Here is a 25,035-nt window from a genome sequence, read left to right as displayed (position 1 = left end):
ACTGGCTAGTGTGTGTGTATATATATATATATCAATGGCTCACTTTTTAACAATATGTACGTCGAAACAAAGTTCGACTCAATTTTGAACGAAATCTATACCAATATGTAAGTAAAAATATGCATGTCGCCTTACGTCGAAAAGAAGGGCATCTTGTATGTGAACGAAGTTTGTATATAAATGTAGATAAAAATAAGCAAATCACAACCATGTATTTAAAAGTAATTATAAATATTCAAACAACAAAACTAATTAGATAGAACTACTTTGTGTATTATGCTGAAAATACAATTAAGTAAAAGAATTTTACAAAATGTATTTTTGTTTAATGACATTGTGAGTGCCGTGCTAGCAACCCCCCCCCCCCCCCCTCTCCTAGAAAAAATAAAACAAATAATAATAATAATAATAATAATAATAATAATGAAAAAACTATTTGTTGATGTTATAATTCTACATAGCTAGTTTTTAATGTGTAACTAGGTATAAACCGGCCGCGTTGCGGCGGTGCAGCAACGCGAATTCGTTTGGTATTCGTTAAATCTTTAAGTTCATTACAACATCGACACTAAAATCAAAAGGATAAATCTGTAAACTTCCAATACAATATTGACATACGTACAACTTATGATCAAAACGACACGAATTTGATCGGAATTGGTTACGTTCACTATGGTATCGACAATAAACCCTAAAAATGAAACCCGTTTATTTACTAAAAATAAATTAGTAAATACTCATTACAGTAACGGCACCCGTATAGCTTATGATACCAAAAATAACATTTAACACAACGTTTATTCGACCAGAAAAACCGGGCATTGTGGCGATAAGTTGACGCGAATTCGATCGGTATTGGATAGGTTCGCTACAGTATCGAAAATAAACTCATATAATAGTTTCATAAAATGGACATATTAAAAGAAAATAATAATAGTAATAAATAATATGAAACATAAAAGAAACAAAAAGCGAGATTTTAAAAATTGAATTCTGATCTCCAACATACCAAAGAAAGAAAAAATAGCAAAAATCTAACATCTTGTTAGAAGTTGGGTTCGAGCATGCATTGCTGTCATATAAACACAATAACAAAGCCTTACCAACTTCTAAAGTAACCATCAGACCACAAGACAGAATTGGTTTACTCATCAAAATACTTACATAAAAGCGAAAATAGCTAATTCCAAAAAAACCTTTGTGGCACCGACATCCAACTTTTATCTATATATATAATATGACTTAAATATACGGGTGACAATGAAACCTATACTCGATGGGATAAACCCGAAATCCAAAACATTTGGGACAAGCAATACACGTTTCAATAGGATATGGATGAGTTTGAGATTTGTAATATGTCAAATTACCCCGATTACTATGACTCTTATGTATTAAACTCCAAAATCTAATCACGATTAGCATGAGTGAGTTGTTGCTGATGGTGGGCTCACTAAACCAATCATTTATTTCTCAACTAACCATTTTAAATAATCACAAACTGCTCCGTGTGTTCAACCACTACTGGTCCCCTAATCAATTGTTAGTTTGTTGCCACTGAGAGCAAGGTACAATTTTTAGAGGTTGCCATTGAGAACAAGTGCAATTCTTAAAGTGTTTGAGCTTTGGTGCCGAGTGTAAACGAGTCGAGCCAAGCTCAAACATGTCCTGGTAAATTTGAAAATCTCAAATTTAATTTATTTCGAGCTCTATATTCTTACGGTGTGAGGTTGACTTGTAAGTAGCTTTTTAAGCTCACATGTGAATTATTTAGACCAGAGCTTTAAACCATGCAACCTAAGGTGACAAGCACATGTGCAAATGTTACCCTGATATATTTATGACTCATATGCCTGTTTTGTTATCCGCCGTTAAATTTACATAATTGCCCTTTTTGGTTTGTTGAGCGTTAAACTGAAAAAATATAGGAAACAAAAAGTAAAAGAAAATAAGTAATTCTCCTTTCTGAACGCCAAGAAAAATAAGGAAATGGTAAATTTAGAAAAATAGACAATCTTAAAAGTTAAGAATATATATAGGAGACACGAATTATGTGGAATCTTCCTCCACCATCGACAAATTTGGCATGCTACCACTCACTTTTAATCAATAATTTAATAGATAATCCTGTTTCACGGATCGATTTTAATGATCAGATGTTGTTATTAAAAATTTCAAAAAATAAAATACTAAAGTACTGCCTTTTGTTTTGACGTGAAATTTGAAAGTTAATATGAAATCTTACAAACAAAAAATGAATTATGAAATAAAAAAATAAATCAATAAACGAGATTTTGTTTTCGGATGAAAAGAATTTATTTAATCCAACAACATGGTCAGCTTTGTGAATTCAACCAGTATGACCGTTTCAAATAGAATCAATTAGACAAGTTCAATAAATACACACCCCCAGGCCAATAATGTACCCTGTTTAGAAACTTATTAAACAACCGAGTTCTGAAAACCCTGCTTTTTAAATTTTAATAAATATCAACCTAAATATATGATTTAATTGTGAAGGAATAAGTAACGGTGCGGAGTTTCACTGATTTTTGCTTTTTCGATCAAAGACATATTCATAGCCACAGTTTTAGTTGTGAAGGGATAAGCCAATACATATGGTCATCCTTAATACATTTGTGTACTTGGATAGCAAGAAACGAAACTATCTTCTCCAACAAAGAGACAATTATGACGACTATAATGGTAAGGTAAAAACAATCAGGATTTGATGGGCCAAATTTAAGTAATTTCTTGATTTGGCCTTTTTGTTAACTTTGGCTCGGTTTTTTTAATGTTATATCCGATACTTTTCAAATAATCTATACTTATAAAAAAGTCAAACAATGTTTTTTAAAATCAATAATGGAATCCAAATCATAATAGCATACAACCATTATCTCTGGATCCATCCTTCTCAAAATCAAAGTCACTTCATGCCCCATGCCATACCGTGGCCCCTTCCTTTGTTTTCTATATAGTTAATGCTTTTAATTTTTCAAACATTCATCATTAATACTCTTGTTTAAAAGCATTTATATTCTCTCAACCAAAATCATATATGATGAGATGAAATAGTTTTATCATTTGTTTGATATTAAAACTTTTATCATTTGTTAGTTATGAACATTTGTTGGCCAACCCTCATTTAAATAACTTTCTGAATCTATGATTATGCGTCTTGTTCCTTTATATAATTTGAGAGTTGCTTAGATTGTAAGATATGATGGTACAATCTATAGTGAATAGTGACGACATAAAAGATAAAAATAAGAACCGAGTTACTAAACTATACTGATTTAATTATAACAATTAGGATGAGAAATTCATGGTGTGAATATCGTGTTTAGTTGACGAGTTTTGAATTGGCGGACTCATATTTTTATTTGTGTCAAAACCATCGATCCCGCACACCCATGTTTTGTGTTTATCAGTATTCATATATTTTGAGAAAGATTTCAAAATCAATATATATTCGGCCCGTCACGCGTGTGTGTACATCTAGTGTGAAAGGATTGTTTTGGACCTTTGATGACATGATTGTTTGGATACAAACTATAGCGAAAAAAAAAAAGAAAAAAAAAGGGTTGGATTCAAACCCGACCTTTGGTTGTTGGGTTCTCATACAGTATATATACAAATTTATTTTGTTATTATTATTATATATTATTATAATAATAATAATAATAATAATAATAATAATAATAATAATAATAATAATAATAATAATCGGTTAGTTCATCTTCTTGTTAACAGTTTTGTCACTAGAAATGTTTAGGTGAGTTTTAAATTAATCATCTTTAATTTATTTATATAAATATGTATTTAGCCACCTCCAAATCCAATTGTTTATTTATAACAAATGATGTAATCAAATTATTTTAATTTTATTTTTCTATGATAACTTTAATTATTTTTGCACCCAATTAAATTCGTGCACATGAAAATAAAAAATGAAAGTCCTTTATTGTAGTTTGTATGTTAAAGCAATACCACAACTTAGTGGGGCTATATAAAGTCACACACCAACAATCCAACAACACACATGTAGCTTTAAGGTATCTACCTCTTGAAGCCTTTATTTGATCATGGAGAAAAGTAAATCGTTTCCAAACTACTCGACACCATATGTCGAGGCCCGGTTTGCGTTTGAGGATCGCGATAAATCATTTAGCTTCAATGGGCCGGGGGACCGGGAAAATCCTGAAATAAAGAGAAGGAAACGAGTGGCTTCATATAACATGTATACAACAGAAGGCAAACTCAAGTCTTCTTTAAGGAACAGCTTCAAGTGGATCAAGAATAAGTTCACCGACACCTATGGTTCGTGATGTTCTTGATCTCGATCTTGTGTACGTACATAAGTATGTTGTGTATCTTGTGGTTTATTCTTGGTTTATATGACTTATTGATGTTTGATGTTTGGTTTAAGGTTGTTTTAAGGATGACTGCTTTCATTACATGCTCATTTATGTAGTTATGAGCTTACGATCATTAAGTATGTAAAAGTCAAACCATAGAAGAATATGGACTTATGTTGGTTTATACTTATAGCATATGAACATGATCTATGCAAGCTTCAAATATACATGTCTCCTATTTCACTATTTGTTAGATTAGGCATTTATGGATGTTGGAAACATGATTTGATGCTTGTGGTTAAACAATCATTTGTTGGTGTGCGGGGACGTTAGCGTTGTAAATCAATATTAGTGGCGAATCCAAGAATATTTGTGAATGGTAAATAACGGTTAATGTTTAAATTTGTTGGGTCAAAATGGGTCGAGTAAAAACAATTCATTGTTGTTTACTTAACGATATTGTACGACTATTAAAACTTGAATTTGGCAACGCCATTCGGTCAACCTCATGTATATAGATTATAAATATGATATTTTGATCTATAATAGTCAATGCAAATCCGGCATCCCTACTTAAAAGAAATCCGTCTAATATTGAAAGTTAAGATTTTATAGTTCATCCAAACAAAAATAAACCGAATAAACACAATAATAAATAAATAAAAATAAGAAAACAAAAGCCATTTGTAAACCAAAAACATGAACAAAAACAACTATAAACCAACCAACTAATCTAACAACAAACACATTATTTAATATACACAATTTAATAGTATGATTAATACCTAAACGTGTGTAACTAAAAGTAATTTAAAATTCAAATTAAAGGTTTACTTTCTTATTTTACTATAACATCTTGCCTTTAATGAAAATAAAATTAGGGTTAGGCTAAAAGTACCTCCTCGTGTATTTGTCATACCCCATCCGCTAGACTTTCAATTCCTTTAACAATTTTATTTGACACATTACTACCCTCCAGTATTTATTATAAAGCTTATCATAATAGTAATATTGATAATTATTTTTTGTAAAGCTTTTTTTTTCTCTCTCCTTTTGTGTTTATTATTCTGTACCATAATAATAATATTTATTATCATTATAAAATATATTTAAAGAAATAATGATATAATCTCTTTATAAAAATGATTAAACGATTTTTTTATTTTTACCTTATTATATGTCTCCCACATGACAAAAAAAATATTCTTTGAATATATTTTGTTAAGTTTGGGCATAAATTGTTGTCACATTAGAAAAGAACCTACTTGTTAATCAAGTCGATGTTGTTTAATCTCTTTTATTGATTAAAAGCAATGTGATTTTTTCCTAAAAAAGTGTAAGTTATCTCTATAAACTATTAAAAAAACATACTCTAAAGTATTAAACACTTATAAAACTTTTTTTTTCTTTTTAAGTTAATAAAATGTTTTTTACATAAGCAATTTTTTTTGTCATTAAAAAAACAAAAAAAAAGTTTTATAATATGAAAAAAAAAAGAAAAAGAAAAACTCTTTAAAGAATAAAAAAAACTTTTTAAAATAATAATGATAATAAAAGATAATAAAATTGTAAAAGAAAAACAAAAAGGTTTAAATTGTATTAATGCAAAACTTGAGGGATGGGGTATGTTTAGTAAAAATGAGGGGGGGGGGGTACGTTTAGAGACACCCTAAAATTAAAATTACCAATATTTTAAAATCGGTATTTTTACTCGTATCAAATTTGATTCAAAAATGGTACAACCCGTAACCGGTTGACAAAGATGTATTGAAAGGTTCAATTGTATTGAATAGTTTACCCTATAATTACATATAAATAAGACAACCAACTCAAAAATTAACCATAAGATACATTAATAAACATCACACATGAACAATGATTGAGTCAAATAAGATGTTTGTACTTTGTATATAAATTAATCAATCACTAAAGTTGTAAAGAAACCAACGTTGGATTTGCAGGATACAAACTTAGTTGGTTAATGAATCGTTATTTACTGTGTTTACTCGATTTAATTTTATCCACTACGTTAAAAGTCAATTTTAAAAAGTATGAACCGCAAAAAAACACCTAAAATCTCTTGGCGTCAGGATAGGTTTAAAACGGTAATATTAAAAAACCGGCGGTATGATGTTCAAGCATACCCCCTAAAAATACCGGGCTTTAAATACCGGCTGCCTTACCGAAATCAGGTATCATCATCATCATCATCATCATCATCGTACTCAGTATATCGCACCAAATCGGGTATAAGCGGTTTAATTCGCCGGTACGTACCGGTTTTTAAAACAATGGAAATTACCCGCGCGTGCTTCAACAAATCCCCCCCCCCCCCAACACTCGCATCAGCTTCCATAGACTTCAAATCCCATAATGTTGGTAGACATGAGAGAGATCGACTCGTAATAAATGTTTTGATCTCAAATACCAATAACATGTTCTAGACGTATTAATTGTGGATGATGTGATAAACTACATCGTTAAGCGTATTTAAATGAAAGCAATTCATACTGAGTTACCTAGTTGGAAGTTCACTAGGACAACCAAAATAATATATGAGTTTATTGTGAATAAATGGACAAAATTGATTTATGGAGGGTGTTGAAAATGGTATCATATTCAATCGTGTGACGTTCAAGGACAAAATTGATTTAAGCAAATCTTACAGTTCAAAGATAAAATTGATTTAAGCAAATCTCACAATTCTTATTGAGATAATAGGGTAAACCTTACCAAGGAAGACGCGTCTCTGATAAAAAGAGGAGGGAAAATATTGTACTATTTTTGAAAAATCCCACATCGGACGTGACAAGAAGATTTACGAACTTTATAATATAAGTATTGGCTTACCTCATATACCACCAACACGTTTTGGGTGCATTAGCTATGGATGATACGAGAACTCTACAATTAAGCTTGCTTGTGTGAGAGCAATCCGTGATAGGCGATATCCTTGTAAGTTTTCGAGCAAATCATCATCATCATCATCATCGTACTCAGTATATCCCACAAATAGCAAAGTTATGGTAGGGTCTGAGGAGGGTAAGATGTAGACAGCCTTACCTCTACTCCATAGAGATAGAGAGGCTGCTTCCGGTGAGACCCCCGGCTCTATAGTAGTTTTGCATCAAGCCTTGGACATAAGACATATAACACTCAACCATTGGGACAACGACTGATTGATGCATGTACCATTGTGTTTTGGCTATCAACGCCACCACATGATGCCTGATTAACCTTCTGCCACTTTTAACGTTATTTTCACTAGATTAGTAAAATAACGTCAAAATTAGTGCAATTTCACTTTTGCTCACCCGAGGGTTCACACATATATACATTATATGTGTGCACCACAAGCAGGACGTAAGTTTTTGAGCAAAATGGTAATAAAAAAACAAAACTTGAGCATTTCATAAGTAAAACGGACGATATAGGTTTGTGGTTTGTATGAAGGTCGGATGTTACATTTTCAACCGTATGCAAATATATAACTAACTGAATTCAATGCTAGTTCACATGGATAAACATGTCATTTATGCTTGTTTAAAGTAAATAAGTGGTACCACATACCATGTTCTTTGTGTTTGTTTCAAACCATACATACGCATGTCCATTAAATAGACATGATCTAGACATTTTGAATCTTCAATGCCTAGTGGTTGCTTTAGTGGACTTTTAAGCACACCAACGAGAAATCTCTGTTGGCATTCTACTTAAAACACATTAAAGTCTTGATATACTAAAAGGATTCCGGTTGTTCCCAATCTTACAACCGGTACAAAATTCTCATCATCTTAGTTAATACATTTTACTTGTTTGCTAGCCGATTTACCTTTTGCCAATGACGGAGTCATAACTTTTGTTTCCCATTTGATTAGTGTTTTTCGGTACTTGAATTTTGACAAACCCTACATCAAAATTTCAGGTAAGGACATATCGGGTCAATGATATATGTTGGGCATTCATGGTTTGGAACAGTGCGCCCCAAGTCTTTGGAGAGGAAAGAGAAAAGGCTGGATGGAAAATGGAGAGGAAAGAGTTGGCTAGGAGGTGTTTGAGATTGCTTATTATCATCAACTTAAAATTTATCAACGCTTTGGAAAGCAATAAGGTTTGAGATTGCTTTTGACGTGAGAGAAAAAAGTTAATAAATTACATTTTTATAACTTATTAACTTATTAAAAAGTTATAAGGAGTTTTTATAAGCTTGGAATCCCAAACACCCCCAAAATATATTGGTAAGGAAAAAGCCCAAGCCTTAGAAAGATTAATAAGAAAGAGGCCGAATAAAAATAAAAGGATGTAACAGGAATGAAATTAATTATCATTAAAGGTAACGAAGACAATTACGACATGTTGTTGTCGCATAAATAATATATGGGGTCATAGTAATTTCCGTAATATCACTTTTCCTCGTCTCTTCCTCATCCTCGTCACTTTTTACGAAACTTCTCTCAACTTTTGAAAGCACCTCTTGCATGAAACGTACATAAGAAAGGACACAAAATTCACAAACATGAAACATGTATAAGTTGCTTGTAAGTTGATCAATTCTTGTTTGTACTCCTCAAATTGGATCTCCATTACTAATCTGACCAAAACAATGATGTCTCACCAAATTGTGTATGTGAACTCCTCCTTGATTTGTTTTCTCTCTTTTCAATTGATTCCTCACCTTTGTTTTCTGACTTTCTACTTGATTAAGAAAACAATTGTTTTATAAACAACAAGGTTTGAGATTACAAGAGTGCAACAACTCCCTTAGAAATTAAATTATCTCTTTGCAAAATTTCTCTGAATTTGAAATCTTTCCTTACATAACAGTTTTTATTTGCAAGTAGAAAAGTTGACAAGTGATGCTAAAATTGGTAAAACAACATCATAACAGAAAAAAAAAACAAAGAAGAAAATAAATCAAAAATATATAAGAAAATGAAACTAGTGTTTTGTACAACTTGATATAGAAAACAAAATTTGGAAATCAAAAAAACATGGCCATTTTGTGATAATAGCCAAACACGAACCGATTTTCAAGCATCACCCAACACACCCTTTAGAACGTCGAGTCCTTCAGCCGATATGCTCCTGCGCCTATTCATTTTAGGTATTTCAATCTTCGGTGGAGGGTCTGATGAGAAACATATAACCACAACAGTAAGATTATCACAACTATTCCTCTTTGAAGCCTCCATAACAAGATGTCTAGAACACTTTTCTGGATCATTGTGTAACATAAGTTCCTTTCTTACTATTGTCACCGCGTATTGGCTACTCATCACGTCCCATAAACCATCACAACCGATTATTAGAAACTCGTCTTCTTCACATAGCGTAATCTCTTCGAGCTCTGGTTCGGCACTCAAAGGACCATCTGAACCTTTGGGGTCCTTCATGTGCCAGTCACCAAGTGCACGCGCTACTGACAGTTGACCGTTGAGGTACCCATCATAAACAACACCTCCAAGTTTCTCGATTCTGATTTTTTCAGATGTGCTGCTTGGTTTGTGGTCGGTTGAAAGCTCGATTGCTCTTCCTCGCTTTCCTAGTACGGCTCTTGAGTCCCCAGCATTTGCAATTAACATGTTCCTGTAAACGAGTCGAGCTGCTCTTGAGTTCCTAACTATCTAGTTTTTGCTTTCATCCATGGTACAAAAAAGTTAATATGGTTAGTGTTGGGCATTAAAATTGGTTAAGTGACTATTGTACCCTTTCATATGCCACACAACCCTTTCAAAATATTTATTTTAGACGAGCTGAGTTCAAGCCGAGCTCAAGCTTAAAAAACTACTCAAGAGCCGAGCTCCCATATCGTTAACACCCCTACATAAATTCATACATACTATGATACAAGTTAATGAGATATGATGACCCGTGTATGTCATATATAGATATCTTTTGGAGTTAATTACACGGATGGTACCTGATGTTTATTCATATTGCAAGTTTGGTCTCAAGTTTGGTAAACCTCATGAACCATCCGTGTAATTAATTCTTTCTTATGTTTGGCATGTTAGAGAGTATGATGTAGCTAACCTTCCTAATATGAGGGCGGTCAATGCTGTTGTTCCAGAGGAACTATCGAGAGATCTAGTGTCGGCTAGTGCATGATCAACTTTAGCAAAAGCATTCTTTACAGCTTTCTTCACCCCCTTTGGAAAACTAGAGTCTTCCAGAATGAACTCAAGAATGTTTTTTTTAGTAAACGATGCAGCATCAACGCCGCCATGCCCATCAAACACCTGCAATAATAGATGAATGAGACACATGCATTATCAAGACTGCTTTAGAGAATTAATTAATCATGTTAAATTAGTTTAAGTAATTACCCCATAAAAAGCCCCAAGAAAAGGGTAGTCCCGTTGGGCATCTAAATGCTCTCGAAGATCGTCTACGCAAATATATTCGTCCTCCATATACGGTTTTGGACCCATTTCTGAACAACTTCCAGAGCGAAAGATGGGTGAATATGAACATCTCTCGTTCTGTGGTGATTTCGTTCCAGTTCCTTCATTTGATGTTTTCTTTACAAATAGCAAAAAAGAACAATTAAAACATTCCAGATGACAGAATTACCATATTATAATCACATTATCAGTTATTATAAGTTTTAACTTCATATAATCTTATCTTTGAATTGACACACCAGCATTTGTAGTGCTTCGAATCTAGACCAGTTAACTTTTTTTCTGAACGGCAAATATCTTTTTTTTACTCGAATTATATTCCATACTCAAGTGAGACTAGAACCCACAACCTTCTGGTCTCATAAGTGTGGCATCTAACTATCACTTGAAATCATTCAAAAAAACATGGGAAAATGGACCAGATGACAAAGATCTTAAGTTCATTCATAAAAATAGAAATATGGGTAAGTTTGTTAGCAAATTTTAGGCCAAAAAAAAAAGGACCGAAAATCATCAAAACAAATTATAAGTATACCATCAACACACTGCAGTCACAACCAAAACAAAGTGTAAGTGTAACACTCATCTATCACTTAAGTGCCAAAACAAAATCATGAAAAGTTGATTATATTAATAGCAGAAATGTGGGATATTAACAACCCATTCTATGAAGCCATTGTAATTAAGTCAATGCAGGATCATGCAAAACGAATCAAATTTACTGACCGAATCTGAGGTGCCGGCTGCCAACATGGCCTGGCTAGTACAATGTCGCATAGGCTGATAGTTTCTAGGAGGCTTAGCAGCCTTCGGTTGATTAACATTATCTGAATCCTCAGGCTCATCATCATCTTCCATAGGAGGCACAGATTCCTTTGAATACCCATTCTTATTAGTATTATTATTACTACTACTATTATCCAATGAAGCACATTGAGGCAATACATCAGTACCAGGACCCATTTCACTTTTTATCTCAATCAATCCATCAAACACATGGTTAGCATGCAAACTTTAATAAACATAAAACTTAATCTCCACAGTTCATGGACAACCACCACCCATTGTACGTGTAATTTAATCAATCAATCCTCGATCCAGAAGCAGCCAACAGCGGCGGAATAATACATGATTTTGATCAAAGTGAAGCTGTAGTCTTCCATTCCGTGAACCTGAGGCCAAATGAAAAGTGGTTGATATGCGAATGCTTGTTTGTTGGATCAAGAAACAGAATGAAACATGTGCATGAATCGAGTGAGACGGAGAAGGAAAGAGGGAAAGAGGAAACAGAAGAGGGATGTAATAAAGAAGATGAAGAGAAGGGAGTGAATTCCGGATGCAAACTAGTAGGAGAGGGAGAGGGAGAGGGAGGACCATTGTTTTGAGTTTGAGATGGTCATCACACGTGGGGAGACACCTTCATGGGAGATGATAATACTATAATTAAACTAAAATTAGATTAGAAAAAAAGAAAATTTAAAGTATAAAAAGACATAAATTTTCGACAAAGTTCAAATATAGAGCATACGATGGAGTTGGCTAATGGAATTGTTATATCAGTTGTGGCTTGTTAATTGTCATGTACTTTTAATAAGTTCACTAAGGAAGTAAAACTAGTTAACTAGCCAAAAATGTCTAACCCAAGAAAGGCCTGAAAAACTTTTCATGGGTTGGAGAAGATTGTTCCTCGGGAGTAACGGGGCGTCTTGCCGTCTTCATAATAACCACAAAAACATAATCCCTAGAAGTGTCATGCGGAACGCATACATAACAGCCAAAACACTTAACTAATAATTAGCCGATTAATTTATTCCAAGTGGATTTCAACCTAAAGCAACGCCATTTTATTATCTCCATTTTATATTGCTATTTTATTTTGTTTTGCAAAAACTCACCAAACTTTCTAAAATTAACGAAGTACACTATTTGGTAACTAAAAAATGAGTAGTAAAGTTGTGTTTGTTTACTATACTTGGTTCTTATCCAAAGCTATATTACACGTGACGGGTTCTTAGCTCAATTGTGTGTGTTTATAGTTTAAGTAAAAATCATTTTTATAAATTTAAAACTTGGTAAACTGAATGATACCTTTTTGTCTTAGCATGTATCACATGGCTTAGATTTATCTACATTTTAGGTGGCTTTATGTGATTATCTTTATATTTTTCTGTCTATTTGAGTTCTATGATTTCATATGTGTTTGTAGGGGGTGTTAATCGGGTTAACCTGATCGGGTTTCGGGTTAGTTGGGTCGGGTTAGTCGGGTTTTGAAAAAAATAATCTAACTTGCAACCCGACCCTATTGAGATTTGGGGTTTGGGTTAATCAGGTTCGAGTTAGTTGGGCCGAGTAAGTCGAGTTGCTCATTATTTTTAATTTTATTTTTGTGTTGGTAACTGGTGGACTGCAATATTTATCATTCAACTGAATTTTCAATTTCTTTCTCAAGTAATTATCTTATTATTGCATATAGGTCTCTAAACTAACCAAACGATCACGAATAAGAGCATGTTCGTGTTCGTTCATTTAACTTTAAACGAACACGAACACTTAATCGAATAATATTTGTGTTCATATCTGTTCATTTAAAATTTGAATATGTCCGTGTTCATTTATGTTCGTTCATTTAAAATCTAAACGAACAGTTCACGGAAATAAACAAACATAATTAAACAAAGATAAATGAACGTAAATGAAAATATATGTACATGCGTAAACAAACACAAGAATACATAAACGAACACAAATGAACATACTTAAATGAATACAAGGTAACATATATATAAAACATATTAGGGTGATATAATTTGTAGGATACAAATAATATTTACTAATTTTCTGTTAATATGTAAACGAATATAAATGAACGATCATAAAAGAACATAAACGAATGCTCACGAACATAAATGAACGAATGAAACACGTGCACATGTTCATTTGTTTATATACATAAACACAACATAAATGAACTTCCCGCCGAACGGTTCACGAACAAGTAGAATAATTAATTCCTCTATAGAACTTCTAGTATTGACTTTTTAGTGTTTATTTTGTCTTTGCATCAATATTGCATATCAAGTTAAGTATCACCACTAATTGGCTTATTCGGGTTAACCCAAACTTTTTTCCAAAAACGAACCCGACCCTATTAACACTTTGTGTTATGCGGGCCGATTAATACTTTTTGACCATTTTAACTCGACCCTATTTAGCTTATTTAGGTTCGGTTATTTTGAATACCCCTATGTAGGGCTGGCATATTTTTTACACCCGTACACGATAATACATGAACACGATAACACACGTATACGAAACACGTATACCTGTACACGACACAAAAACTTATCGTGTACATGTATCCCAAACCTGAACCCAGACCTGTTAATATCAGGTATACACGATAAGACAGGAACCTGCCGGATAATCTGAGAAGGGTCTGGCCTTTCGATGTCCGGTGGCGTCGCTGCAACTGCGAGAAAGCCGTACTTCCGGAGAATCAGAAATGTAGAGAGGTAGACCGTAGAATCAAAGGGTTGTGACTACCGGAGATGTGGAGGGAAACCACTAGACTACTGGAGATCCGAAGAAGGAGAATCGGAGAACGGTTTGTGCCCCGTCTATTTAATGTTAGATTGGAATGGTGTGCATCGGGTTCAATTGTTTGGAAAAAAAATACATGGTTAAATATTTAAGGTATATAACATATTATATTATTATATATTTTATTTACAAAAAATCTAATCGTGTACTCAACAGGTAAACATGCATTTTACCTCATTTAGAAACGAAAATTAAAAAGTAGATTCGTGCAATGTTTTAAAAGCCGGTATTTTACTTGTACCGAATTGGGCTAAAAAATGGTACAACCGGGTTATACCGGGATGCTCAACCGGTTGAATAGTTTTCATTATTATTTCCTATAAATGTAACTTTAATCCAAAAAATAATCCAAAACTAAATGATTTCTATAATAAAAAATAATCTAAAAGTTAATCCATTCAAAAAAAATAATGCAAAAACACTCAATTTTAAAAAAATAGTTCTAAAGTTTACACGTTTGAATGTTAATTGTTGGGTTAAACGTAATTTTGAAAAAATATGGGCCGCAAATATCAAAAATTTCTCGGCCTTACAACCGGTTTGCTAGCAAAAACCGGTAATTTAAACAAAAACGTTCGGTACGATGTTATAACAAACCGGTCATAAATACCGGACTCAAAATACCGGTCTACCGTGCGAAATCCGGTTTGACCGGTTCAACCGGCCGGTTTGAACCAGTTTTTAGAACACTGGATTCGTGTCTACCTGTTTAGTACACGAAACCTGTTAAGTCCATACATGATACATGTTAAAGTCGTGTAGGTTTATTTCGTGTATTCGTGTATCGTGTTTAAACTGTTAGCCCTACCCCTATGTGTTTGTATTTTTCTTACTTTGTTTTCTTCCTTCATGAGGAAGAAAGAAAATTAAGAAACCTGTAAATATTGATAAAACTACAATTATTTTATCGGAGGAAATTTGAAATTATCTAATATATATAAAATGAAAGTTTGGTGCCGTTAGGTATTTTATTGGGCTAGGTGGCGGTTCGAGTTTGGACGAAGTTGTTTTTTTTATTCCTTTTTCCCGGTATCGTAACGAACGTAATTGAAACAAATTAAATTTGTGTCAACTTACCGTCACAAAGCTCGAGGCCAACAACGCTAAGGTTTTGTCAACTCATCGCCGCAATGCCCGAGTTCCCTTTTGTTTTAATTCTGGTACCGTAAGTAACGTAACTGAGACCGACCGAATTTGCGTCGACTCACCACTGCAACTCGCGGGACAGCCAAAGCTTAGATTTTATCAGGCATTTTGTTTTAGTTCTGGTACCGTAACGAACGTAACCGAGATCGACCAAATTTGCGTCGACTAACCACCACGACGTCTGGGACCGACAACACCTGACGCACCTCCCGGTACCGACAACGTTCATGTTTTACCGACCTTTTTTTATTTCCGGTAACATAAAAAATGTAACCGAAACCAACCAAATTTGCGTTGACTCACCGCCGCAACGCTCGGGACCGAGAACGCTCAGTTTTATCAATGTTCGGGTTTTACTAACACTCAGTTTTTAAATGTTAATTTGAAGAAATTTATTTTATGTGTTATAACGCTTGTGTTTCACCAGTGTTGTTTATTCCGTGCCGTAACAAACATAACCGAATAAATGTTGTTTTAAGTATTCTAATTTTTTACGTGTTAATGTTTTTATTTCTACAAATTTAGTTTTTTGGTTTAATTACAGTATCAATAGAAAACATATTAGTGCACCGTTACAATACGACGGTACAAGAACAAATTCAACATGCCCGGCGCATTGCGCCGAGTTGATGAACACTAGTTTAATCTAATTTATATTGTTATTCATTAACTTTAGTAAAGTTACTATTTAATCCATAAACTTTAATAAATTTACTTTTTCTTTTTTAGGTTTTTTTAAAGTTCTTTCATGTCTTCCTTTCATTTTGTTTTGTTGCATTTGTAGAATGCACCGCTATAATTTGCATATTTTTATCAACATCTAAAACCCACGATTTAAAAACTTACGTTAAACACACCTGTGGCGCTACACGCCGGGGCATATGCTAGTTTAAATAAACAACCAAAATATATAAAAATAAAAAAGTTCTGTAGATGAATATTTTATTCAAAATATAATAATAATAATAATAATAATAATAATAATAATAATAATAATAAAAAGTTAGAATATAAAAGCATGCTTGTCCTTTGCAATTGTATGCATTTTTGTATATAAAGAATTGAGGTGGTGACTGGTGAGTATCTCAATTCCCGAAATGGTTTTTGGGAAGATGACAACTTTCCATGCCCGCCAAATCCAAATATAATTAATTTGTTCCCTATCATTCATACCTTCCTTCCCCTCGTAATCACAGCCTTAATTCCTATCCCGATTCCATTTCTCGTCTTTTTCCTCTTAATTCAGCCGGCCTATCCATCACCAACCCATCTTCCAATTATACGTACAAACCAGATCAACAAAAACCCAAAACCCCACGTATGGGTTGTGTTCAGGGAAAGCCGTCTCCGGCTTATAGCCGTCAGCAGTCTCGTAGCACTAGTCTGCATAAGTTAAAGGTTGATAATGGGTATGTTACAAATAGTGGAAAACCTAATGTTGAACAGAAAGTTTACAATGAAGTGCCTGTGAAGGAAAACAGTGTGAAGAAAGGTGATCAGGTGAGTGGTGTTGATGACGCTAATGAAAAGAAGGCTGGTAGTGATGGCTATGGTGTGGTGACTCTGAAAGTTGGTAAAAAGATTGGTTCAGATGAGTTGGTTAACGGATGGCCGAAATGGCTTGTTGATAATATTCCAAGTGATGTTTTGGCGCGCTTGGTTTCTAAAACGGCTGATTCATACGACAAGCTTGCTAAGGTTAGTAATAATTCGAGTTTGGATCAAATACATATTAAATTAACGTGCTAACTGTGAGAATCAAGTAGTGTAATTATATATCAAACATAGTGTAATTATAGTGTGGTGTAATTACAACATCGATAGTGTAATTACTTACATATATAATTAGATAATTACATTTGTACAGAGCGATGGGGAATTAGACAGTGATGTGACCCATCGAGTTCAGGTAGGATGGTGTAGATGGAAAGCAGCCACAGATATATTGTGCGACAAGAGTTTCCCGACTAAACTAAAGGGAACATTCTATAGGGTGGCAGTTAGACCTGCAATGCTATATGGAACCGATTGTTGGACCATCAAGAAGGCACAAGTGTGGAAGATGGAGGTAGCAGAAATGAGAATGCTACGTTGGATGTGTGGGCACACAAGGCTAGACCGAATAAGAAACGCTGTGTTTCGCGAGAGATTAGGGGTGGCGAACATAGCAAACAAGATAAGAGAGTGGAGATTGAGATGGTTTGGACATGTGAAGAGAAGACAGACGACGAATCCTGTTAGATCCGTAGAAAACATTACTATAGAGGGGAGGAGGGGTAGAGGACGACCGAAATTGATTTGGGATGAGAGGATTAGGCATGATTTGATAGACCTAAACCTCTCCGAGGACATGGTTGAGGATAGGATTCGTGGAGAAGTAGAATTAAAGTTAAGGATTTTTAGGGAGAATTGAATACCTTAGGGCTTAGACTTAACTTATTTAGGTCACATACCATAATGGTATTTCTCTTACATATATTATTATTTTTATAATTATTATTAGTTTTTATATAGCTTTTAAACTGTGATCTTATTATTAATATTATTATTATTAGTAGTAGTTTTTATATAACTGTTAAACTTTGATTTCCTTTATTTTGCTTCATACACATGTACTTAGAGCCGAGGGTCTCTCTGGAAGCCACCTCTTTATTCCTTTGGATAGAGGTACGGTGTGCCTACATCCCAGCCTCCCCATACCCTACTTATAGCTTTGCTGTCGGTGAGACTTTACTGGGTATGATTGATTGATTGATATAATTAGATAATTACACTACTTGATTCTCACAGTTATCACACTAATTTAATCTGTACGCTAACTTTCCCTGTAATAATTCATCGGTGATTGTATGCGTTACTTGTTTAAATATCTTTGTTCTTGATTGTGGTGGTATCATACAATGAGTGATGAACTTATACTTTTTGTTCTTTTATTTTGTTTTTGCACTATAGATAGGCCATGGAACCTATAGCAATGTGTATAAAGCTCGGGATAGGGATACGGGAAAGATAGTAGCGTTAAAGAAAGTTCGGTTTGATACGTCAGTGGCCGAGAGTGTGAAGTTTATGGCAAGAGAGATTATTATTCTACAAAAACTAGACCATCCAAATATTATCAAGCTTGAAGGTCTTGCAACATCTAGAATGCAATATAGTCTTTATCTGGTCTTTGAATACATGCAGTCTGATTTGACTAGGGTGATTTCTCGACCCGAAGGAAGACTCACTGAACCACAGGTCCACTTTAAACACTTTTAGTTAGATCTTAAGCTATTAAATTCGTCAGGGGTGATAATTTCGACCTCTTTACTTATATGGGTCAAATGGGTAAACAGTAAATCTTAAACTAGCTAAATGGGAAACAAGTCAAATGGGTCAAAAGTCGAAAGCATAAAATCAAATTTTTGTTTGGCTTTGGTCATTTTAGTTTTTGATTACGGGTTAACTAAACTTTTTCGGTTTCAAGCACACACCAGTTTCACCCATTTGAAATAATTCATTCATTTTTACACTTTTTGAAGTGCACCCATTTGACCTGTTGAGGAAGAAATACAATCCAAATCAACCAAATTTTAGTTAAACGGGTCAAAATTGCCACCGCTAAACAACAATATTAGCCTTTTTTGTTTGTAGTAACAAAAAACTCCTGATTGTATTATGTATTGTAAAAAAACAGGTAAAGTGTTATATGCAGCAGCTACTGTCCGGTCTAGAACACTGTCACGAGAGAGGAATTCTACATCGCGACATAAAAGGATCCAACTTATTAATAGACCAAAATGGGATGCTAAAAATAGCCGATTTCGGGCTGGCAAACTACTACAACCCTAAACAAAAACGACCCTTAACGAGTCGTGTTGTGACCCTTTGGTATCGAGCCCCCGAGCTACTTTTGGGCACTACTGCTTATGGAGTCGGTATTGATCTTTGGAGTACTGGATGCCTCTTGGCTGAAATGTTTGTTGGCAGACCAATCATGCCCGGAAGAACCGAGGTTAGTTAGTTCTAGCAGGTTAACCGAATTGGCATGTAATTTGTAACCAACTTTGTTTGCAGGTTGAACAACTTCACAAAATATTTAAGCTTTGTGGATCTCCAAATGAGGACTACTGGAAAACAATTAAGCCGCCGACAACTTTCATACCGCCTCAAAATTATCTTCCGAGTTTTCATGAAGCGTTTGCAAATTTTCCGGCTTCTTCTATTGGTCTTTTAACCGCATTGTTAGCTCTCGACCCGTTAACACGTGGGACTTGTGGTTCTGCACTACAAAACAGTGTTAGTTAAATATACAGTAATTAGTTCTTTATGTATTGTTATGTTTGTGGGTCGCGCTTATCTGCATGTTCTTGTTGACAGTTCTTCAGTTCAAGTCCGTTAGCGAGTGAGCTCTCGGGTTTGCCTGTTATGAATAAAGAGGAGGATGAACCCATGCAATTCCATGATAGAAACAGGTATGTCATGACCTGTAAATATAACAAAATTGATTGTTTTTCCATTTTAGACTCGCGAGTCATCTCATTATTATTTTTACATAGTTTTTTGGTGTGTTGTATCATTGACTAGTAATTTTGTCATAGGAACAGAACCTTGAAACCAAAGCAAAAAAAGGGGAAATCCCAGAGAGGTCATACAAGAAATGTGTCTTTTAGTGAACTCACAACTGACAATTCTGGACATCTAGAGAGGTAAGAAATTACATGTAATTACTTAGGTCTATACCGATAACAATACTTGTTACTTATATTATCAATATGCTTTTCTTTTTTTTTAATGTAGCACGAGAAGCATGTTGACAAGAACTCGATAAGCCAAGAAAAGGGTGAAAGGAAAAAGATACCCTCACCACCGTTTACACTCGCCTTCGATTCAAATCCTCCAAGCAACCGGTCTGCAATAACAGAAGCTCACCCGAACGCTTTAAAGAATATAAAGAATTTCCCTCTTTTACTCGCGTCTATCACACAATCGGTTAACCATGCAGAAGATAACAGAAATGGGATCAATCGTCGGTCCATGTCGAATGTTGATTTTCGACATCTAGATATTGAGAAAATATCCAAACTCTTTGGATTAGATGATAAACATTAGGGACATTTGTTATCTTTCTTGTTTTTATATATTGTACTTGTCTTTTTGGATTTGTTTCATATGGTTATACTACAAAATCAATAAATAGATAACTAACTATTTGGTTACAAGTTGTGCTTTTATGGCATTGGCACGATTCATTAGTTTTTCAAAAATGGTGGTTTTAATAGCCCGTAAATGAGGTTGTAATACAATTATACAAACCATGTCAAGAAATATTGAATCTTGATTACCGTTGTGTACGTGTGTCTTCTCTTCACTTGCCCAAACCATTTCAATCTTCTCCCCTTATATTAGTCAATAGTCACCCATACGCATTCATGGAGAACCTCATTTCATGTTCGATCCAACCTTGTGTCTCTACACATTCACCTAAACTCATTTATGCATGCAATCTGTTTTGATGAGCTTCTGAAGAAAACTGACATGATGGGCAACAATTAGAGCGATAATGAGCTAGGCTTACCAGTTATAATAGTGGCGGTGCTTACTAATGTTAATGACAAAGGGGATCTGTCACAAGATAATGGGATTGTTGTGAGTGAAAGGCAGTGAGCTAAAGCCCTTAAAACACAGTCTCCTTGCCTGTTAAGCTACAAGAAAGTGGGGATCCTGCTAAGTGTTTGTGAAAAAGGATTTAACTTGCGAAATGTCATCATAAAGTAGTGAGAATCCAGCTACTAGCAACATATTCAAGGAAAGGAACTGGCTCATCGTATATTTACGGACGAATTGGATAAAGTCTCTTTTTACAAATTCAGATGTTTGACCTATGAAGAACTCCAAGCTGAATGTGGGAGAACAAAAGACTCCTTGAAAAGACCCTAATCAGGATCATCCTAAACCTGATTGGGAAGTTGTAAAAGAGAAGCTGAAGCCAAGTTCCATTCCAGAAAGAAAAGCTGACAAATGGGGAATTGATAAGCTCAGAGGGTTGCATATAGGGATCTTGTGCCATCAAGAAAGAAAAATCCAAGCAAATACCCTGAACCAAAGGCTTTATCAGAAATCAACGTCCTCAAGAGGCAAAAAAAAAAAAAAAAAACAGAAAACAACAAAAAACAAAGTACTGCTTTGATCACTTCAATAACGTGATTAAAATGATTAAAGCAAGGAACTTGCCCTGCAAGCCAAAAGAAGAAGATTGGCTGAAGAGGAAGAACTACAAGCTATCAAGGATATTCATAGAGATGCCAAGATGGGTTTTGAATTTAATGTTCAATATGTGCATCCTTCATCTTTTTTGAGAGCATCTTCTGCTTTACCAACTAAAGGTCAAACCCAGTCAAGGTCTAAGGATTATCAAATGGAGTAAACTAAAAAATAACTCATTTGTAACCCTGGAATGTGAGACTAACCTTGGAATGTGAGACTGGTGCATCCAAAGGGGTAGATCTGCAAGATGTGCCCATGTTAGATGAAAAAGAGTTGAAGATGCTTATAGACCTTCCATTGCTTATGGAAGAGGATGACAGTTTATTACGAGCTGAATTTCTAAAGTTTTTCAAAGATTCAGCCAGAAGAATTCCGCCAAGATAATACAATGGAGAAGAATAATAATTGTTTTGGCATTATCAGTTTAAGAAGAGATTGTTGATCCTAGCAAAGAATTGATGGCTAGAAACGAAACAACTGATGGTTGAAACATATATTGTTCTCCATTATGGTTTTTGTTAAACTGCTCTCCCAAAAACACCTGACTAAGTAAACAGAAAGAACTGAAGACAAAAAAACTGCTCAACAAACTGTTGAAGATCCAAAAGACTAAAGACAAACAATTGTGGTTCAAACATCAGTTGACCCAACAAAGATCAAGAGTTTTCATAGGAATATTTAATAAACGGTTGTTTAGATTAGTTCATCAATAGTTTGTAATTGAATTGTTTAGATGTCGTTTTCTCCTTTAGCTCATCAGTATTTTGACACTTTACATATCACATATTCACCTTATCAGAGTACCTTTATACTAAAAGTTAGTGAATGATGAGCTAAGGTTGAGGGGAGCAATAAATTGTAATCATTTGATTATAATTACTACAAAGTTGTTCTCCTATTTGAAATTTTTCCGCTACTTATTTACTTTGATAATACTAATTGATTCATAGTTCAAATATGAATATAGTTAAAGTGATATTAATCTATTTAAAAGATTAGATCAGTTGTTTACTGTTCTATTGGTTTGTAATTTGTGTTCATTATTAAAGCTTAGTCAAAATGATCCCAACATCGAGTCTAACTAATTTATTTTAACTTGTTAATTTTAGTGGAGTTTACTAATGAAATTATTTTTCTAGATAACTTAAACTAGACCAGACCCTAGCAACCGTCAGACCCTACTGGGCTTGCATATACTATGCTCGCGGACTTTAGCAAGCCCAGTAGTATATGCGCGTTGATACAACTGTGAGTAAGGTTAAACCGAACTGGAGTGCATAACGGGTCATGATCGGACTGGTCAAATCGGCCGGTCCAGGCTCCAAAACATTGCTTTTTGCAAGCACATATTTCCATTCACATTTTGGATATTAAAATGATGAGGCCCACCACATGCCATTAATTATGTTTTGCTCCAATACCAAACTATTTCAAATTTGGTTCTATATTTCATATTTATTTATTTATTTATTCAGGAACATGGTCTTTTATATATCATCATTATTTCTTTGATGAAGCAACCTAATTCCATACAAAGTTTATTTTCATAATATTCATATTTTAAGAGAAACCCATAAGGCACGTTTCGCTTATGCTAAAGTAGTCACAACTTATTTCTTTAGAGGCTTGTTTAGGAAAAAGTTTCTAGCTTTCTAAACTCAAATGACTCAATCTAGTGGTGTACAAATTTTGAGGGAAAAACGAGTACATCTGTTGGGAAAAACAACCACCTAGCCACGAACGGTATACAATAATTGCGGAATTAAACTTCGTTCTCCTTTTTCAGTTGCCTGCAATATTTTATGGTGGGCCCTTTTCTACCACAATGATGACACTCATATTCTTCAAACTTCCCTTTGGACTTACTGCGGTGCTTTGCTCTATTACTCGGACCTCTGCTATGGCTTCTCCCCCTACTTTCGGTAACCAAGGGATCTGACTGTGAAGAGGAACCTTGTGACTTTCTTCTCATATCTTCATTTATAATATTACCTTTAGCCAATTCCATAGTAATAATACCGTTAGCTACGGAGTTGGACAATGATGTCCTAAAAGTCTCCCAAGAATCCGGTAACGTACCAAGAAGCCATAAACCTTGTATCTCATCTTCAAACTTAATACCCATACCTGCAAGCTGATTAATAACACCCTGAAAACATTCAAATGACCAGTAACAGGAGTTCCATCACGGTATTTCAAGTTAATCAACTGTTTAATCAAGAACAACTTATTGTTCCCAGTCTTCCGAGCGTACAACTCTTCAAGCTTGGTCCATAGAGTACGAGCATGACTCTCCCCGCTAATATGGTTCAAAACATTATCATCAACCCATTGCATAATATACCCGCAAACCTTCCGATGCAAAATATTCCATTCTTCATCAGTTTTATTTTCAGGTTTATCGGTACTAAAAACAGGCAAATAATAATCCTTCACATAAAAAAGGTCTTCCATCTTGCCTTTCCAAACATGATAATTGGAACCATTCAAACTCACCATCCTATCCGTATTAACTTCCATCGTTCAAACAAGTCCTAACCCAAGAACAAGAGCCGAAGCTCTGATACCACTCTGTTGGGAAAAACGACCACCTAGCCACGAACGGTATACAATAGTTGCGGAATTAAACTTCGTTTGGCTAAACTTTTTCCCAACCCGAATGAACCAGTGAGGATGCAAACAAATAGGGTATACTAAAAATAAATATGACACAATAATTTTAGCGTGGAAAACCTCTTAAGGCGAGAGTAAAAACCACAGGACTACTAGAGCCGCTTCAAATCCACTATCACCAATAATGAGCAATACAAAGTTCTTCTCTAGATAAAACTAGAGGCATACACAAATCATCATATACTTGGTACAAACTAACATCAAGTATATGAAACCAAACTATAAAAGAAACAAGTTAGAGGTATCACCAACGAGAGAATAAATCAATCTCTGACACGTCTGTTGTCTTCACCAAACACCAAAAAAAACTTTGAGCACCAAAAAATATTCTCTTGTCACTCTATTAATTAATCTAAGAGAAATAACCAGAAGCTGCTCCAAACCTTGTTTCGTAAAATCGTATGAGTGTATGTGACGGCAGGAATATCTCAAATCATGTGCACACAAAAAAAAAACCTTTTATATTTGTTTGTTTCATGAAGGCCCACGTAATGGGTTTGTGCTCACAGCCCAAACCAAATCTCAATTTGTTTGTGAGATATTCTGACCAAATGAAAGACTATTTTTTTTCTTTTTCTTTTATTATTAAAACAATAATAACAATA

General features: G+C 34.4%; 1 protein-coding gene and 1 pseudogene across 2 annotated transcripts; one reads left to right on the top strand and one right to left on the bottom strand.

The window, feature by feature from the left end:
• Positions 1-9,391: 9,391 nt before the first annotated feature.
• LOC143538681 (putative protein phosphatase 2C 47) lies at positions 9,392-12,160 on the bottom strand. The gene is made up of 4 exons (XM_077032181.1): positions 11,493-12,160; positions 10,688-10,892; positions 10,395-10,600; positions 9,392-9,947 (listed from the first exon to the last, which is right to left on the bottom strand). The coding sequence occupies exons 1-4, from the start codon at positions 11,726-11,728 to the stop codon at positions 9,392-9,394; spliced, it is 1,203 nt and encodes a 400-aa protein (XP_076888296.1). The 5' UTR covers positions 11,729-12,160.
• A 4,378-nt stretch (positions 12,161-16,538) lies between these two features.
• On the top strand, positions 16,539-21,023 carry LOC143538680 (putative serine/threonine-protein kinase At1g54610; annotated as a pseudogene). The gene is made up of 7 exons (XR_013136292.1): positions 16,539-17,209; positions 18,464-18,748; positions 19,188-19,505; positions 19,568-19,789; positions 19,871-19,965; positions 20,092-20,199; positions 20,291-21,023. The product of XR_013136292.1 is annotated as a putative serine/threonine-protein kinase At1g54610 (transcript).
• The last annotated feature ends 4,012 nt before the right edge of the window (positions 21,024-25,035 follow it).

This window comes from Bidens hawaiensis, unplaced genomic scaffold (assembly GCF_021521415.1).
Source record: "Bidens hawaiensis isolate Kalapana, Puna unplaced genomic scaffold, B.hawaiensis_p1.1 tig00011664_1, whole genome shotgun sequence".
NCBI lineage: Eukaryota > Viridiplantae > Streptophyta > Magnoliopsida > Asterales > Asteraceae > Bidens > Bidens hawaiensis.
This window is presented reverse-complemented; position numbering and strand designations above follow the sequence as displayed.